The sequence below is a fragment of the Dendronephthya gigantea genome, unplaced genomic scaffold (genome assembly GCF_004324835.1).
Source record: "Dendronephthya gigantea isolate DGI-Jeju-01 unplaced genomic scaffold, DenGig_1.0 000078F, whole genome shotgun sequence".
NCBI classification, from domain to species: domain Eukaryota; kingdom Metazoa; phylum Cnidaria; class Anthozoa; order Malacalcyonacea; family Nephtheidae; genus Dendronephthya; species Dendronephthya gigantea.
The window spans coordinates 786,347-802,685 of NW_021163088.1; the positions used below are offsets into that span (position 1 = coordinate 786,347).

The 16,339-nt window shown below is 35.8% G+C and overlaps 1 protein-coding gene and 7 non-coding genes across 8 annotated transcripts; 5 read left to right on the forward strand and 3 right to left on the reverse strand.

Annotated features, from left to right (window-relative positions):
* Positions 1–1,666: 1,666 nt before the first annotated feature.
* Positions 1,667–6,915, reverse strand: LOC114532133 (ras-related protein Rab-9B-like). The gene is made up of 2 exons (XM_028553710.1): positions 6,700–6,915; positions 1,667–2,453 (listed from the first exon to the last, which is right to left on the reverse strand). The coding sequence occupies exons 1-2, from the start codon at positions 6,857–6,859 to the stop codon at positions 1,972–1,974; spliced, it is 642 nt and encodes a 213-aa protein (XP_028409511.1). The 5' UTR covers positions 6,860–6,915; the 3' UTR covers positions 1,667–1,971.
* A 4,644-nt stretch (positions 6,916–11,559) lies between these two features.
* Positions 11,560–11,631, forward strand: Trnaq-uug. The gene has a single exon. It is a non-coding gene; the product is annotated as a tRNA-Gln (tRNA).
* Positions 11,632–12,230: 599 nt separating this feature from the next.
* Trnaq-uug lies at positions 12,231–12,302 on the forward strand. Its single transcript has one exon. It is a non-coding gene; the product is annotated as a tRNA-Gln (tRNA).
* Positions 12,303–12,900: 598 nt separating this feature from the next.
* Positions 12,901–12,972, forward strand: Trnaq-uug. Its single transcript has one exon. It is a non-coding gene; the product is annotated as a tRNA-Gln (tRNA).
* A 2,085-nt stretch (positions 12,973–15,057) lies between these two features.
* Positions 15,058–15,129, reverse strand: Trnaq-uug. Its single transcript has one exon. It is a non-coding gene; the product is annotated as a tRNA-Gln (tRNA).
* Positions 15,130–15,327: 198 nt separating this feature from the next.
* Positions 15,328–15,399, forward strand: Trnag-ucc. The gene has a single exon. It is a non-coding gene; the product is annotated as a tRNA-Gly (tRNA).
* A 313-nt stretch (positions 15,400–15,712) lies between these two features.
* Positions 15,713–15,784, reverse strand: Trnaq-cug. The gene has a single exon. It is a non-coding gene; the product is annotated as a tRNA-Gln (tRNA).
* A 196-nt stretch (positions 15,785–15,980) lies between these two features.
* On the forward strand, positions 15,981–16,052 carry Trnag-ucc. Its single transcript has one exon. It is a non-coding gene; the product is annotated as a tRNA-Gly (tRNA).
* The last annotated feature ends 287 nt before the right edge of the window (positions 16,053–16,339 follow it).

The following is a 16,339-nucleotide window of genomic DNA, read 5'->3' on the forward strand; positions in this document are numbered from 1 at the left end:
GCAAAAATAGACACAACCAGCAACCCCGGCAATTTTCTGTTGTCGAAGTCGAACACGTGCAAATCCAAATGCTATTATGCCATCCGCATAACAGAATTAAGACTCCATGTTTTGTTCACAAAACATTGCTAAAGTTGAGGTAATGTAGTGGTTATTTCTGTTAAAGAAAGTTCAAATGGAGTAATTACTTTTTGGATTTGCTAAACTGCTGTTGATAGCCATCGTTGTGCGCTATATTTTTACACTTAAATGATGAAGCGGCAGAGCGAGCACCGCGGGTCAACTCAAAACTAATGGACTCAGACTCATTTCAGTCATTTGACTCATAAAACAGGCGATTCGTTCAAACGTGTGAAAAAACCCTCCATAATGAGTGTCAGTATTAAAGTGCCTGTATCACTTGTGGGATCTTTACGGATTTGAATAGGGCTTGAAAAATTTGTTTATATGTTCTACAACCTTTTTTGATATATTTAAACAGTTTTAGAAATACGTCGGTTGGGGGGACTGGGACTCAGGAATGATTTGCAAAGACGCCGTCTTTTATAATGTAAACATGAAGAGTTTTACTAGCGATATAGTTTGCGCTTTTCAAGAAAAAAATGCGGGAACGGTGCGTTGTGTATGGCTTTAGCAACTGGGCGATTTTTTCTCAAAATATTTTACGTTATTGGAAGATCAAAGTAAAATTACAATTGATTATATTATGTTTGACAAGAACTCGGTTCCTGGGACCCAGGCCCCGGAGCACGACGGAAATTTAGAAAAATCGTCATGTTTAGATGTAAATATTTCCGAAACTATCTAACTATATCAAAAAGGGTTGTAGAACTTATAAACTAATTTTTCAAGCTCTATTTAAATCCGTAAAGATCCCACAAGTGATATAGGCACTTTAATATTTTCTTTGATAAGATGGTCTTTACGCTACAGCCAAAATTTTCACGAAGTCAAGTCATCAAGGAAATGAAATATCACCAGTGCTAAACTATCTACTATAGCAAAGCTGCCAGGTGGATCCAGCACTGGTGCACAAATTTGCATTACAAAACAAAGTGGTTATTTTTAGCAGTTTTCTTGTGTCATGCAAATTAGTGCACTAGTGCTGGATCCACCCCTGCCGCAAAGGAAAAATAGAATAATATGTCAAATGGAAATTTTCCTTTAAAATGATAATGCTAATTATGGATACCTGTGATCTATACCACAAGGGCAGAGCCAACAGTTTGGCTGACTGATATGGTATTTTGAACTAATGCAATTTCAGTATATTAAACCAAACCAAGGTTCGAATATACCAATATTACAGTATAGCATTAAATGTGGTACAACCACTGCCTAAAATAGACAAAGCACTTCTCTATATTTCATCCTGAGGGCCTTTGTCAGCAGAGTTAGCTAACTCTGCTAAGTTGCTAAGTTGTTTGAAGATGCTGCCATGCTGCTCCCTAGTTAAATTGGAACATATTACAGTATATTCAACCTTATGAAGATGGAAGATACCTGATATACCAGTATATTCCAGCCTACACTGAAGGTTCAGTATACCACATTCTGCTGTAGTTAAAATGGGGGTATAAAGCACATAGGTACTATATAGGCAGGGTACTGATATATCGTATGCCTAGAATTTTACAGGCAAGCATTGTAGGCAATTTTTCAGGAATTCTTGTTTATTTAATTTAAAACCACTCATAATATTACTGCGTATCATGTTGCATTTGTTGTTTAGATTTCAAATTATTAATATTTGCTACAAAATCTGTTTCCAATTATATTATGAATTATTGACAGATGTCCCATGGTTTTGTCAGTCAGCAAATATGGAAAATTCCTTTACGGATCACACTTATACTGATATGTGAATTATATGAATGCACTGGTATGGTTTACCAAGTGTATACATTGCTACTGCATCATTACTAATAGTGCTATTCATCATTACATTTGTACGAATTCCACCAACATTAATTAACAGCAGGATGAAACTTCCTTGTTTTTCTCATGGGAGTGATTGGAAAGATTAACGCTTTCATCTAGAGGGCTAGGGGCAAGGTTCATCATCTGTCTGTCTAACTTTTCCTCGAGCTCCAAACGTCTTTTCACAGAAAAACTGAAAGATAAATCCACATTGGTGTTGTCTTTGGCACTTGTTTCAAAGTATGGTAGTTCACCATTCATTTGACACCATGACTTGGCATCATCCTCATTCACCATCCTCTCCTCTTCCATGTCAACCTTGTTACCAAGGACAAGGAAAGGAAAGTTTTCAGGTTCCTTTACATCAGCATAAAAAAGGAATTCCTTTTTCCAATGTGCGAGATTCTCAAGACTCTGCCTATCATTCACAGCAAAAACAAGTAAACAAATATCTGATCCTCTATAAAATGGCATTCGCAAGCTTTTAAATCTTTCTTGTCCAGCTGTATCCCAAATTTGAAGTGTGAAAGTCCCTATAAAATATTTTAAAGAAAATCAAAGTATCATTATGCATAAAAGAGGGTACCCACTAAAGAGGGTACCCATGCATAAATTCAGTATTCGGGGTCTACAAAAACATGTTCGAAGATGAATATATCTAGTGAGTACCATGGGTTTTGCAGTACCTGTTTATCACAGATAATTCATTGGAAATATTAAGATATAACCGATGGTGCAGGAAGTAAGACTGAATAAATATATATCCTTTAAACATTTGAGTTAAACGACTAAATTTTTAATGGCAAACATGTTTCAGCTTACACTAAGCCATCTTCAGTGCGAAGTGAGCTAAGAATATTTACAGCAGGATTTGTGATACAATAAAGTGACATGAATTAATTATGATACAAATATTACATTACAATAACAAATATACATGTGTCAATTATTATTTACAAAAGTGGGTTATTATATTTGCAAAATAGGGTCAAGTATATTTACAAGTTGAAAATGGTATTAATTCAAAATGCTGTATTTGCTTATTGAGATCTGGTTTGAGTTTTTTGATATAGAGAGCTTCTTTGAGTTTGATAGGGAACTGTGATTGTGCATGATCTAGTACGAAGTGTATGCAGCTTTGCATTGTGGTGAATTGTGGAGATGTTTGTATACCTGCGAGTTCTTATCCAACGTGGTGTGTTCCTTAATGCGTGTAATTATAAATGACGATTAGTTTCGGCAACATAACGGGCATTACATCCCGCATATGAAAATTCATGTACTACTCATGATTTAAAGGTGGACGGAAATGAGTGAAATTAACATCCATCAACTATGGATTCCATTCACCTTCAGTATCGACCTAATCCAAAGAAATTATTGCCAAGCTGAATTTGTCCCATCCACACAATATAAACTATTTTTTTAATAGTTGGATGCGAGAAAAAGAGTCTGAGAACTAATTAGGGTTTTGACGTCATACCGGGCAGGGAACGAAATCGACTAGTGTCACATGACAGTAAATATATGTCGTACGCATTGAAATTTGTATACTTTGCGTTGCAAAATGCCGGCTAGATGGGGTTGGGATAAAACGCGGAAACGGAATACGGAACGGAATGGCGGAAGCGGATTCCGCAAATTGAGAGAAAACGCAGATTCCGCAGATGGGGATAAAACGCGGATTCAGCAAACGGGACTGAATAAAACGAGAAATTGCGCAATAAAGATTAAGAAGCAAATAAAAACCCAAATGGGCAAGTTGTCGTCGACTCCTCCCATAAAGTAGTTGACAAAGTTCAACCTTTAGGGCAACTGCATTCGAGGTTATTTCCAAATATGTTTTCATTAGTTAGCCATACGATTTTAATATGTGTACAAATTTCAGTAAACATATTCTGATGTCTATAACCCAATTGCAATGGTCTGCGATCCTCAATTGGCGTCCCAATCTTAATTAACATTATATCTAAAGGTATTCTGTCCTAAAATCAGGAAATAAAATGCCAATTAAGAAACTGAGTCCAAAACGTCTAAGCCTTTGTTTCGCATTTTACTAACTATACCAACTGAAGGACGTTGGGTATTCAAATAGCAGACTTTATAAACAAGAAACCTGCCCGTTAACAAATAAAACTAAAAATCTAAATAATGCTACGATTTCTCATCGTCTTTGCGGACAAATTCTTGCAGAATAATTACTGGGTAGCGCTGTACTGAACGGAAGCAATTCGCCGTTTACATTTTAACGCTATTGTCGTGGAAATTTTAAAGATAAAAATAGAATTCTATGCAGTATTAAGGGCTGTTTATATGACAGCCAGGCTGGCCCCCTTGGTAAGATAGGCCTCTAAGCCGACTAAGCGAGATCCCGCTGTCTAGTAAAACTATGACAATAGTGTTGATTTGAAACCAGAATATTGCTAGGTTTTAAATCTCGATGCGAAATATCCATGTCATGTAGAACTTTTAACGCATTTATAGACATCAGAATATCTTTAAAATGCTTTTTAAAATCGTATGTTTGGAAATAACTTGGAATGTAGTTGCCCTGAAGGTTGAACTTTGTCAACTACTTTAAGGGAGTCGTCGGACCACAATTTGCCGATTTGGGTTTTTATCTGCTCCTTGATCTTTGCGCAACTCCGCGTTTTACCCCTGTTTGCGGAATCCGCGTTTTATCCTCATTTGCGGAATCCGCTTCCGCTATTACGTTCCGTATTCCGTTTCCGCGTTATATCCCAAACCCGACTAGATGTGTCGTATACGGTTGTTCCAACACACCAGATGCCTAAAATCAAATGTATAATGGAGATTTGCGCCCAGAGGCAGTAAGAAGACGAAAGAAATGGATAGACTTCGTTAAATTCAAGCGCGCTGGATTGGACTTGGAGCAATCACGTGAAAGCCATGTTTGCTCCAAATATTTTAAGTCTGATGACTGTTTGGGAATTCGCCTGGTTTAGAAATAGAACGCACATTCCTTCGACTGAAGAGAGACGAAATTGGGGTCACCCCTTATCCAACGATACAAATTGCGGTCGAAAAACAGATAAACTTCTCTGCGAGATCTGCAAGGGCGATTCGATGCAAGGTGAGAATGTTACAGTTAATCATATTTTAGATTTATTTATCGAGAAATTTTGTGGGTAATTTATTATCCATTAGAGTTGGACATTCTAAATGCCCTTTTAGAGCTATGAGAGAAAGCGCGTCCCATAATGAGGAAACAAAACCATCTGTTACATGTTTATTGATATATAATGTAATAATGTTACATATTGGTGCTTTATATTTAATATCGGCCTATATTTTTTTCAACAATGAGTAATATACACCTTACTGCTTTAACACTTTTTGTCCCAGTGGCCTCATTTTTGGACAACTTCTAAGTATTCATATGAGAACCAGTGTTCATTGAAACAACTGCAAGGCTATATAGCAATGTAAACTATGTCTTATAAACAATGATTTACTTATAATGTATGAGTCGACGACTAGCTCAAACAAGGATGAGCAGTAAGATCTATTGGTTAAATTTCATTGTTTTTACATCTTAAATTAAGAGAAGAAGAATTAACCTATAAATTTTCTCAGTTCTTTTGTTCCGTGGGCAATTTGCAACAAACTCATGCCCTTTCATGCGTTGTTGACATTCCTTGCAATGTGTTTTGCTCTTTGCGCCAGTGTCCCAATCTGTTGTAAGGGCCCGATTCCACGGGCGCTTTTTCTTGGTGAAATGTGAAATATTTCGCCTATTTCTTTTGAATTGTGACCACTTGAATATATTAATTCTGATTGATTGCTCACAATTCAAAAGAAACAAGCGAAATATTTCGCATTTCGCTTGAAAATTTCGCACGAGCAGGGCTTAACAATAAATATTAATAAAGCACCAACATGTAACATTTATTTATGTATGAAATCATAACTATGGACACAGGATGATAATGGTATTCTTAATTTGCCCAATTTGCCCTGCACAAGTCTGGCAACACTTTGTTCCAGTGGCCTCATTTTTGGACAACTTCTATGTATTCCTCTCATATGAGAACCAGTGTTCATAGAGACAACCCCAAGGCTATATAGCAATGTAGAAAAGGTCACTATGTATTTGCTCTTTGCGCCAATGTCCCAATCTGTTGTAACAGATGGTTCTGATTTCTCACTATGGGATGCGCTTTCTTTCATAATCTAAAAAGGCATTTAGAATGTCCAACTCTAATGAATTGCCCACATAACATGACTCGATATATAAGTCTAAAACATAAGTAACTGTAACATTCGCACCTTGTATCGAATCGCCTTTGCAGATCTCGAAGATAAGTCCATCTGTTTTTCGACCACAATTTGTATCGTTGGATACGGGGTAACCACAATTTCGTCTCTCTTCAGTCGAGGGAATGTGCGTTGTTCGATTTCTAAACCAGGCGAATTCCCAAAAAGTCATCAGACTTAAAATACTTTGAGCAAACATGACTTTCACGTGATGGTTCGCATCCAGCGCGCTTGAATTTAACGAAATCTACCCATTTCGTTCGTCTCCTTACTGCCTCTGGGCGCAAATCTCCACTATACATTTGATTTTAAGCATCTGGTGTGTTGGAACAACCGTATACGACACATCTAGCCTGCATTTTGCAACGCAAAGTATACAAATTTCGATGCATACGACATATATTTACTGTAATGTGACACTAGTCGATTTCGTTCCGTGCCCGGTATGCGTTCAGCTTAGCCTACATTATTTCATTTATATAGGCAAAGTTAGTAGCTTACCTCCTTCAACTGAAACGTCTCTGTTGAGAAATTTCACACCGATGGTATTGAGGCACTGACTGTCGAATGTATTACTGACAAATCGATTCATAAGCGACGATTTCCCGACTCCTGCATCACCTAAAAGCAGGACTTTTAATACAGCCGGCTTACTGGTCATGACGCTGGAATTATTGCGCCAAAGTTTATGTCAATTTAACCTATTTTCATAGTAGTATTTGATCATTTGGAATCTGTCGCAATACAATTTCAATGTATATAAAATATCATGTGATTTTTAATTCTTGACATTTCCGGTTTAGCTTCACTGAATCGACCTCAGTCAGGTGAAATAAGCGGTCAGCAGTGAAGCTTTCGTTCCCTAATACTTTATTTCGGTCATTTCAAAAGTAAACTTGTGTCGTTTAAGGGGGTTACCGTCCCCTCATCGGTTCCCCACGTTGAAAGAAACCTTGATTAGACGCAATCAAATGCAAACTAACTATGAACTTAGAAATAGTCATACAGATCTGGCTGTTTCTAAGCCCAAAAGAGAATTGCTAAAAAAGAGCTTTAAATATAGTGGAGCTAAATTATGGAATAGTCTCCCTATCAACACCAGACTGGCTGAGTCCATTCATGCATTCAAAAGCCAGCTGAAACGTAACTCCAACGTAACGAATAATTATATTCTAACACATTCTAATCATAATATCCCGGGTCACACGAACTTGAACATAGACTTTATTTTCCTATATTTTTGTTATTTTTAATCTTGCAGGCGCCCCCCGTGGAAATCAACTTATTGTTGTCGGGGCTAGTGTCTTCAAATAAAGTTTTACATACATACATACAAGCCAAAGCTGGTAGATATCGAGGCGCTATAGTACGTCAGATTCAGACCTCCTATGTGCGCAGTCAACTAAATTCGTATTTTTCAATTTTATTTATTCATATTTTTGAGAAAAAATGAGGGGAATTTCAATGAAAAGTATAATATTAATGCTTTGTATTGAGATACTACAAATAAATTAACAAAGAAATAAGCGATATCTTACAAGGAAAGCTAAGGAGTGGCGGATTGTTGATGTTTTCGGCTTTTCGCAAATCACAACATTTTCTCAAAGAATATGCTTCCCAAAAAAACATAAATAAAACTTTTTTCAGTTCAATTCAGTCTATATAAGGCTTTCATCCGTGTAAAAAATTAAGAGGAAAGAAAATTATGCTGAAAAACGTACGAGTTTGAAATAATACTAATATATGATTATGAAATTTATCAACAAGACTCATAATGCACATATAAAAGAAACCTTAAAAAGAGCCCTATATGCTAGGAAAGCAGCCCAAAAAATAAAGGACAACTAGTGTTAAAGGTGGACTGGCATGATTAGTAAAAGGTGGACTATAACCTGAAACACCGGAAACACCGTTCCGGAAATGAATACGTAAACCATATTCCGGGGGGAGGTAAATACCAAAGAGTGTCAAAACCAGAGTTGGTAGATATGCAATTTTTGAGGCCAAATTGTCATTAGTGCTATCAAGAAAACAAAGAAAACAAAAGACAAAGACAAAGGAAACAAAGAACTAGTGTGATGTTGTTTGGCCTCAAATATGCAGCTATCTACCAACCCTGATCAAAACAATATTAGGCATTGAATATTTTATGATTTCGTACCATTGTACACAAAACAAAGACTTTCGAAAAAAGAGCTAAACATATCGGTCAAATCCTTTAATAAATGGTCGTTATATTCACTGTCGGCTCTACGATTTCATACGAAGAGTAGATATATAAAGAGGGTTCACACTTCGAAATTCCAATACTTTACCATCAAAGAGCAGAATATCTACTCTTTTGATATATCCATACCAGTATAACAACAATAAGAACTAAGAAATTGCGAAGTACAAGTATTTTTCATAGGCTGTGATGCTACAAACTGTGAAATAAATATATGGATTTGACCGTTTTGGCATACTGTTCCAGTACGAATAGCCACTGCGTTATCTTGAACTCTCTCAAAACGTGCCATGTTTCAAAACGTGGACGTGCAGAAGAACATTGAAAAGAACACTGTACATGTTAAAAGGGTCTTCAAACATTATACCATACTATAAAATGTGACATTTATTATATGACTTTTTTTCTGTTCATGATCAAAAGAACGTAACAACAGCTAGGAAAGGCTCACGAAAATTTTGAGTAACTGATTTAATCATTTACAGCTTATATCATGTATTTATCAAGTAATCAGTGTAAATGTATCATTTTTTGTTATAGTTGACTTATTCATATTCATCATCTGTGTATCGGGGAAGGGACATAATAAAGATAGTAAGTACAAAATTTAAGTGCAATAGTTTCTTGGTATTACACTCGCACGTATCTCAAAATTATAACGTTTGAATTGCACGAGTTCTAAGCTAAAGCATAGACATGCAGTTGTTATTTTAAGCGTCAAACCCACTTTTTGTGCCATGTAATAAGATCACAATATAAAACAAGATGGCAGATATTTAACAGTTATTCCGCGAACTCGAGTCGTATATGCGCTTATAGCCGACGAAGCACGAAGCGGCGAGTTATCTATTAGTCATATATACGACGCGAGTCAGCAGAATAAGAGTTTGATTGACAATAACTTTAAAATTTATTCGTAATTTGAACAACATTTAAAAACTGAATAATTAAGTCCTCTATCGTGTTTTTTTCGGACGTTTTAATATAGAATATAACAGAAACAAAAGTGTATATTTTGTAAACCAATAGTTTTTAACCAGCCGTTGAACTTTTGTTTCAAAGATAGTCAACCTTTCGGTGCACGCACTTTATTGTACTTTCATCAAGGAAAACTTGTGTGAATTTCATTGTCGCCTTAACTCCCCAAATCTTCCCGCCTTTTTGTTTACGTTTCTCTACTGGACACATATGAGCTAATATCTGTCTAGCAGAGAGCCAATCAGATTTCACGCTAGCTCATATGTTGATTGTTAATATCTTGCGAAAAGGGAAGATAAAAAAAATTTGTAAAAAGGCTTTATAAGAAGTTTAAATATTTTTTCAACAAAACAGAAATATTTTTTATTTCCATATCCTAAATTAGAAGTAGTGAATTAATAATAATTATTAAGCAGGCTGGCGTCTGAAGTATAGCCATTAAATATGGTTAATGAATGACTATGATGTTGTCTTAACAAATTCCACTTTTCGGTCCTTCCAAAGTAATTCTTTTCTTAAGTTATTCTGTTTAGGCCATTTCTGCACGAGTGCGTTTGTTCTTTTTGTGTCAAATGGTAGATATATTACCATATTATTAAATTATTAAAGCGTTATTAAATCTCCTTTCTATGTAGATATAAGATAATGATGAATTGTTGGGATGTTGATGAAAAGAAGCGACCAAGTTTTTCCCGTATATTCTTGAAAACATATTCGTTTATTCAGAGCAGCGGTAAAACGCCAGGAATGGCATAGCCATTTGGACTTATCTCGACCGATTTGTGGGGTGACTGGTCTGAGTTGCATAAGGGAAACTAATCAGTCCATTTCTTGCATTACTACTGGTCAGTTTGAATTTACCAGACTCACAGGATTATTTTCCGCTATGGCATGACTTCAGAAGAGGTTGGACAGCCGTCACGTGAGTTTCTCAACCAATGAGAATGCGCAATTTCTCTATTACGCATGCGAAAAATTTGAGCAAGAAATTTTGCACGGGATGTAAAAATACCGAAAATTCGAGCTTACACTTATGGAAGTTTCGTAGTTAAAACAAGGCTGCCGCTTCAGAGAAGGGAGGTAAAACTATCGATATATTCAAAATTTATAGCGATAAACGTTCCTTGAAGATTATGGCAACTGGAGTTGGTCGTGTCGCTCCGATTTGATGATTCATATGCGCGTTTGTTTACATATTTTCAAAGTTGAAAATGGACAATTCCTGTTGTACGATTTTTGAAATTCTACATAGGGATAAAGGTGAGTATTAAAATTGTTTGTCTTTAATAATTGAAAATTGCATTTATCAACAGAAAATTTTGCCTGATTATATATATCACAAATAATTAAATTTGTCATAGAAATTTCGGACAAATGTTGGCAAAAAAAAGATGGAGAAGAAAAAAAGAAAATCTTTGATAGAGAGATATTAACAGACCATTTCATTGCAAATATTCGTGGTGAAAAGTCTTATAATTATCTGTCCTTGTAATCTTTGACGAAATATATGCGTTTCGAAAACAATCGCATGCATGTTGTTTCTGTGGTGTAATGGTTAGGGGACTTTGGACTTTGAATCCAAGGAACCTAGTTCAAATCTTGGTAGGACCTAAGACTGCCTTTAAAGCAAATCAAGATTTCACAAAAAAAATGCAAGGATTCCATGTTTCATGGATACGAGGAACTTTTTAAGATGAATAATCAAAGATTTATGGCAGTGATGATAATTCGAACGTTTTTTTGTAGTGTCCCGTAAATTCCCTAGAAATATGTTGTTTCTGATTTTTTTTTGGAAATATAAAACCAATGGAATGACATAGCAACTGTTTTGTTAACAAAAGGAAATATTTTCCTTCAAACAGAGGATGATGAAGACTCAAAAGCGAATATGCGTTGACCGGGGATCGAACCCAGATATTCTGCTTGGAACGCAGCAATGATAACCATTACACCATCAACGCAAGATATGATAATACTCCACACATCATTGCACTTTTTGTTAATCAAAGGTAGCAAATAGATGGAGAGAATGAAGAAAATCATAGAAACAAAAAAATTGCACGCTAGTTTGAATGGAGAAGATCATCGTGAACAGTTTTATATGCATCGTTATAATCCTGGAGGAAAAAAATGCGCTTCGAAACCAATCTCACGTTGGTTCTGTAGTGTAATGGTTAGCACTTTGGACTTTGAATCCAAGAATCCGAGTTCAAATCTCGGCAGGACCTATACGAATGCGATTACCGCTAATCACACTTTCACGCTAAGATAATTTTGCAAGGATTGTAGGTCTTGTGGAAGCGAGGCACTTTTTAAGATGATAAATCGAAGATTTAGGGCAATGAAGATAATTTGTACGTTTTTTTGTAGTGTTCTGAGTCCTGTTAATTCACTCAAAATATGATGTTTCTAATTTTTTGGGGAAATATAAAATCAATGGAATGAATTAGCAACTGTTTTTAGTAATAACAAAGGGAAAAGTAATTTCTATTGTCGGCTTAAAAACTTGCAATATTTTCCTTTAAACAGACGATGATGAAGACCCAAAAGCGAATATGCGTTGACCGGGAATCGAACCCAGATCTACTGCTTGGAAGGCAGCAGTGCTATTACCATTACACAATCAAAGCAAGATATGACAATATTCGACACATCATTGTACTTTTTGTTACAAATCAAAGGCAGCAAATAGATGGAGAGCATGAAGAAAATCATAGAAGAAAAAAAATTGCAGGGAAGTTTAATGAAGAAATTTATCGTGAACAGTTTTATATGCATCGTTATAATCCTGGATGAAAAAAATGCGCTTCGAAACCAATCTTACGTTGGTTCTCTGGTGTAATGGTTAGCACTTTGGACTTTGAATCCAAGAATCCGAGTTCAAATCTCGGCAGGACCTATACGAATGCGATTAACGCTAATCACACTTTCACGCTAAGATAATTTTGCAAGGATTGAAGGTCTTGTGGAAGCGAGGCACTTTTTAAGATGATAAATCGAAGATTTAGGGCAATGAAGATAATTTGTACGTTTTTTTGTAGTGTTCTGAGTCCTGTAAATTCACTCAAAATATGATGTTTCTAATTTTTTGGGGAAATATAAAATCAATGGAATGAATTAGCAACTGTTTTTAGTAATAACAAAGGGAAAAGTAATTTCTAATGTCGGCTTAAAAACTTGCAATATTTTCCTTTAAACAGACGATGATGAAGACCCAAAAGCGAATATGCGTTGACCGGGAATCGAACCCAGATCTACTGCTTGGAAGGCAGCAGTGCTATTACCATTACACAATCAAAGCAAGATATGACAATATTCGACACATCATTGTACTTTTTGTTACAAATCAAAGGCAGCAAATAGATGGAGAGCATGAAGAAAATCATAGAAAAAAAAAATTGCAGGGAAGTTTAATGGAGAAATTTATCGTGAACAGTTTTATATGCATCGTTATAATCCTGGATGAAAAAAATGCGCTTCGAAACCAATCTTACGTTGGTTCTGTGGTGTAATGGTTAGCACTTTGGACTTTGAATCCAAGAATCCGAGTTCAAATCTCGGCAGGACCTATACGAATGCGATTAACGCTAATCACACTTTCACGCTAAGATAATTTTGCAAGGATTGAAGGTGTTGTGGAAGCGAGGCACTTTTTAAGATGATTTGTCGAAGATTTAGGGCAGTGAAGATAATTTGTAAGTTTTTTTGTAGTGTTCTGAGTCCCGTAAATTCAGTCAAAATATGTTTTTTCTAATTTTTTGGGGAAATATAAAACCAATGGAATGAAATAGCAACTGTTTTCAGTAATAACAAAGAAAGAAGTTAATTTCTATTGTCGGCTTAAAAAATTTGCAATAGTTTTCCTTCAAATAGAGGATGATGAAGACCCAAAAGCGAATATGCGTTGACCGGGAATCGAACAAGTATGTTTTGTCAACGGCACGATATCAACGCCAAAAAAGATAGTCTGTGGGGTTCCTCAGGGATCCATCTTAGGACCATTATTGTTTTTACTTTACATTAACGATCTCCCAGATTGTCTCGATAACACCACCCCGTGCTTATATGCTGATGATACGCAGATGTTTTCAACAGCAAAGGATTCAGCAGAACTTATCTCCAAGTTAAATACCGATTTGAATAAAATTAGCCAGTGGCTAAAATGTAACAAATTACAGCACCATTCAACCAAAACTAAATTTATGTACGTTGGATCAAAGCATAATCTTCTTAAGATCAATGATGATATTCCTGTAATGCTAAATAGCAAACCTATTCCCAGAGTATATTCAATCTCTTGTCTGGGCGTTACCCTTGATGAAACATTAAGTTGGGAAGAACACATTGAAACGATTTGCAAAAAAGTTGGGGCAGGTATAGGAACGTTAAAACGCGTTAAGCCCTATGTTCCTGGAAACATGTTGCAATCGAACTTTAAAGCTTTGATACAACCCTATTTCGATTATTGCTCTCCCCTTTGGGATACCTGCAACAAGACATTGAAAGATAAGCTGCAAAAATTTCAAAATCGGGCAGCTCGAATAATAGCTGGCGCTAGCTATGAAATTAGGTCTGCAGATATTCTTCGGGCACTTGACTGGGAAAATTTAGATTCCAGACGAAGTATGACCAAGGCAGCATTATTATATAAAATTTTGAATGATTATACCGCACCTAATTTGAAAGAATTATTCATCAGGAGGAATCTTTTGCAAAATAATTATGACCTCAGAAACTGTCACATTGATTTGGCTCTTCCAAATCCGAGACGAGAATTTCTGAAAAAAAGTTTTAAGTACAGTGGTGCTAAACTTTGGAATAATCTTTCACAAGAAGCTAAGGAAGCGCAATCTATTTATTCTTTCAAAAATATTGTAAAGCAAATGAATTGTTAAATAGAATTAAGATTCAATCATGTATAGATCTTAGCATACGGCCGGATCACACCAACTTAATCTATTTTCTTTCTTATATATTTCTCTTTTGTAAATAGCTATGTAGATATATTATTATCTTTTGTAAATGTTCTATTGTGTTTTGGACGCCCCTTATGGAAACCGACTTTTGTTGATAAGGCTAGCGTCATTAAAGAAGGTTTTACATACATACAACCAACGTGAGGTTGGTTTCGAAGCGCATTTTTTTCATCCAGGATTATAACGATGCATATAAAACTGTTCACGATGAATTTCTCCATTCAAACTTCCCTGCAATTTTTTTTTTCTATGATTTTCTTCATGCTCTCCATCTATTTGCTGCCTTTGATTTGTAACAAAAAGTACAATCATGTATCGAATATTGAAATATCTTGCGTTGACGGTGTAATGGTTGGCATTGTTGCCTTCCAAGCAGTAGATCTGGGTTCGAATCCGGGTTTTTAAGCCGACAATAGAAATTAACTTCTTTCTTTGTTATTACTGAAAACAGTTGCTATTTCATTCCATTGGTTTTACATTTCCCCAAAAAATTAGAAACAACATATTTTGACTGAATTTACGGGACTCAGAACACTACAAAAAAACGTACAAATTATCTTCATTGCCTTAAATCTTCGACTGATCATCTTAAAAAGTGCCTCGCTTCCACAAGACCTTCAATCCTTGCAAAATTATCTTAGCGTGAAAGTGTGTGATAAGCGGTAATCGCATTCGTATAGGTCCTGCCGAGATTTGAACTCGGATTCTTGGATTCAAAGTCCAAAGTGCTAACCATTACACCACAGAACCAACGTGAGATTGGTTTCGAAGCACAATTTTTTCATCCAGGATTATAGTGATGCATATAAAACTGTTCACGATGAATTTCTCCATTCAAACTTCCCTGCAATTTTTTTTTCTCTATGATTTTCTTCCTGCTCTCCATCTTTTTGCTGCCTTTGATTTGTAACAAAAAGTACAATGATGTGTCGAATATTGTCATATCTTGCGTTGATGGTGTAATGGTTAGCATTGCTGCCTTCCAAGCAGTAGATCTGGGTTCGACTCCCGGTCAACGCATATTCGCTTTTGGGTCTTCACCATCCTCTGTTTGAAGGAAAATATTGCATGTTTTTAAGCCGACAATAGAAATTAACTTTCCCTTTGTTAACAAAACAGTTGCTATTTCATTCCATTGGTTTTATATTTCCAAAAAAAATCATAAACAACATATTTTGAATGAATTTACGGGACTCAGAACACTACAAAAAAATGATGTACGAACTATCTTCACTGCCATAAATCTTCGACTAATCATTTTAAAAAGTGCCTTGATTAAACGAGACGTGCAATGCTTGCAATTTTTTCCGTGAAGACTGATTAGAGTTAAAGTTGGTCCTGCCGAGATTTGAACTCGGATCGTTGGATTCAGAGTCCAAAGTGCTAACCATTACACCACAGAACCAATCGAGATTGGTTTTTAACGCATTTTTTGATCCAGGATTATAACGATGCATATAAAACTGTTCACGGTGAATTTCTCCATTCAAACTTGCGTGCAGTTTTTTTTCTTTCTATGATTTTCTTCATGCTTTCCATCTATTTGCTGCCTTTGATTTGTAACAAACAGCACAATGATGTATCGAATATTGAAATATCTTGCGTTGATGGTGTAATGGTTAGCATTGTTGCCTTCCAAGCAGTAGATCTGGGTTCGATTCCCAGTCAACGCATATTCGCTTTTGGGTCTTCACCATCCTCTGTTTGAAGGAAAATATTGCATGTTTTTAAGCCGACAATAGAAATTAACTTTCCCTTTGTTAACAAAACAGTTGCTATTTCATTCCATTGGTTTTAAATTTCCAAAAAAAAATTAGAAAAAACATATTTTGAGTGAATTTACGGGACTCAGAACACTTAAAAAAATGATGTACGAATTATCTTCACTGCTATAAATCTTCGACTAACCATTTTAAAAAGTGCCTTGATTCAACGAGACGTGCAATGCTTGCAATTTTTC

Bases quoted from the DNA above. Each gene is read 5' to 3' on its own strand.
- LOC114532133 (XM_028553710.1), bottom strand. From the start codon at position 6,859: ATGACCAGTAAGCCGGCTGTATTAAAAGTCCTGCTTTTAGGTGATGCA. The intron at 2,454-6,699 runs GTAAGCTACTAA...AATATTTTATAG, and splicing joins AGACGTTTCAGTTGAAGGAG to GGACTTTCACACTTCAAATT.